Source organism: Rutidosis leptorrhynchoides, chromosome 1 (assembly GCF_046630445.1).
Source record: "Rutidosis leptorrhynchoides isolate AG116_Rl617_1_P2 chromosome 1, CSIRO_AGI_Rlap_v1, whole genome shotgun sequence".
Lineage (NCBI taxonomy): Eukaryota > Viridiplantae > Streptophyta > Magnoliopsida > Asterales > Asteraceae > Rutidosis > Rutidosis leptorrhynchoides.
The window spans coordinates 672,949,965-672,952,761 of NC_092333.1; the positions used below are offsets into that span (position 1 = coordinate 672,949,965).

The 2,797-nt window shown below is 31.7% G+C and overlaps 1 protein-coding gene across 1 annotated transcript; it reads right to left on the reverse strand.

Moving 5' to 3' along the window:
• Nucleotides 1–413: 413 nt before the first annotated feature.
• LOC139885941 (GDSL esterase/lipase At5g55050-like) lies at nucleotides 414–1,975 on the reverse strand. Its single transcript, XM_071869689.1, has 4 exons — nucleotides 1,856–1,975; nucleotides 1,124–1,360; nucleotides 769–1,015; nucleotides 414–658 (listed from the first exon to the last, which is right to left on the reverse strand). The coding sequence occupies exons 1-4, from the start codon at nucleotides 1,973–1,975 to the stop codon at nucleotides 438–440; spliced, it is 825 nt and encodes a 274-aa protein (XP_071725790.1). The 3' UTR covers nucleotides 414–437.
• Between the last annotated feature and the right edge of the window lie 822 nt (nucleotides 1,976–2,797).

Consider the following 2,797-nt stretch of genomic DNA (forward strand, 5'->3'; position numbering starts at 1 on the left):
CAACTCATTAGCTTCAAATCGTTCAGTCAACCGATTAGGTCAAAATTGGTCAAAGACGAGGAACAGTGATGAACTTTGCAGATCAAACACGAATTTGAATATCTGGATCGTGAACTTGTTGTTCTTCTGCTCTGATACCACATGAAAGGTTAGAATTCGTCAATTCGTGCTTGTTTGATCTTGTATGTAATGTATGCGTGTGTTTTTATATATAACAGATTGGTTAGTGTAATGGTTAGGGTAATTGTGAAGGCTTAGCCTAAAATCTAAGCTAGAAAAGAGTATTTATACTCCCTTAAGACTAGAACAAATTACATCTATTTTTTTAGCCTAACAGTTTTCTTGTAGTAAGAGAGACAATTAAAGTAGGATAATTACTCTTTGTTATATGTATTTTTGGCGGATCGAGTTATTATAACTTTATAAGTATACGTTGCTTAAATATCAACAAGTCGTTTCAAATTCATGGGAACCATACACTCGTGTGTTCCATTGTATATGATGTCTGCAATTATGCTGGCAACTGCTTCTGTTGGATGAATAAAATCCCAATAAACATGATTTTTTCTATTCGAGCAACAGTTTGATGTTGGAATACACGGTGCATCCGCTTTTAATTTCCCAAGTCCACAACACGCGTCTCTTATATTAGTAAACCCTACAATTAAACAAATGTGCATCGTGATTAGTTCATAACATTGTTCCAATTTTTGTATTTGTAGCATAAAAAATAAAGCTAGGTAAAAAATAATGCTTATAAATACGTACCATATTTATCGTCTTGACGGAACATATCCATGGCACCATATAAATCAAAGTAGGCAAAACTCAAGCCAAATAATTCTGACTTCACTCGTTGTAGCATAATCTTCAAACCATCATTATATTTGCTACACCAATAATTTGTTTTGACATTGCATTCCCCTGTTTTGGTTGTCTTTCGTTGCACCGGGTAACAACCTACGGCCGCAGATCCGGCCACCAATATTTTTCTCGCACCCAATCCATACAACGTCTACATTAATTTCATACAATCATAAAAAGTAAACCAAAATAGTTTAGAACAATTGTTATCAACTTTATTATTATTAATTTGTTACCAAATTATTGCCAAAATGAGCACCTTTAGTAAGCTTTTATAGGTAGACAGTAAGCGTTCGATATACTGTTGTGGTGTGTAAACGTTGGAGATCGAGGAATTGGCTGAGAAATAGTCCTGCAGATCGTTGCTTCCGATAAATATTGCGAAAATTGATTTCAGTAGGTGCATTTTGGCAGTTGATGGTCCCATTTGTTGGACTAGTTTGTCATGGACCAAACAGTAGTAGTCAACCTGTCGTGCTAGTGGTATATATTGTACCTGTTATTCTGTTAATAAGTTATAAGTTCAGTTTTATTTTATTTTATTTTTATAACTTACTGATAAGTGATAAAACCGGATCTGTTGGGACTTGGGAGCGAACAACGTCAAACTAAAGTTTAGTTACGACTTACGCGTTCGATACCATATATTTTCAACTGTAATCTATTTCTCTCTTTTACTGCCAAAATTTATTCTTTCATATATTCTCATATTAGTTCGTCTCAATCTTTATACTTTTACCAACACTAATATATTTTTAAGAAAAAATATATGCCTAAATAAGAAGAAAAATGACATTTTGATTTTAGAAATAAAGAATAAATATCTGTAACTTACTAAATACTGCATGTAAGACATCACATTTATTTTGAGACCGTGTTTAATTGAATCTGTTGGGTCAATCTTACGCGTCCTAAAGTATCACAAGTGTATCTTTAGTTTCGACAATTGCTTTCCTTTACATCTTAAGATTTTAGGATTAATTAATCTTACGTATTTTTGACCGGTTTCGTTTAGTATGCCTGAACCTCCAGATGCAAAGCTGACTCCAGTGATTGGCAGTGTCGCTCCATTGATCAATGATAAATACGGTGGTGAAGTTTCTAACCCCATTTTTTTTGGCTGCAAGCAAAATAATAATAATAATAATAATAATAATAATAATAATAATAATAATAATAATAATAATAATAATAATAATAATAATAATAATAATAATAATAATAATAATAATAATAATAATTTAATACGGAGTAATACAATAATAATAATAATTTAATACGGAGTAATACAATAATAATAATAATAATAATAATAATAATAATAATAATAATAATAATAATAATAATAATAATAATAATAATAATAATAATAATAATAATAATAATAATAAACATGACGTTATAGTACCAATAAAGTCAGCAATATTTTGGCCATTGCTGAATCTTCCCGTAAATTTTCGACCAGGGTAATCGACGCCATTGTGAGGAAAATTTGCTCTAGCAAGTGAATGTGGCAAATAATTATTATTTCCGACATCAACATACGATGCTCCGAGCATATAAAGTGCAGGTACAGCCGCATGAGCATTACACACATCAAGTCTTAACGTTGTAGCTACTAACATCATAACACACAAAAACACCGTCACCTTAGCAACAATAGCATTGATGAAAGTATAAGTAATGGCCATGATCTATGTTTGTGTGTTTTTTGTTCATGTAGAAAGGTTAAGAAATGGGTTTATATATAAATGGGTAGAGAAAGAGAAAGTGTTGGAGAACCATAAAATTAAATGGTTGCATTTTTGCATGACGGTGGTTGTCATCGGCACTATTATTATTAGAGGTATAATTAGAATGACACCTAAGCGGGTTGACGTAGATAGGGTCTAGAAATGAAGATATGGTTTGGGGACAAGAGAGCCCGCAATAT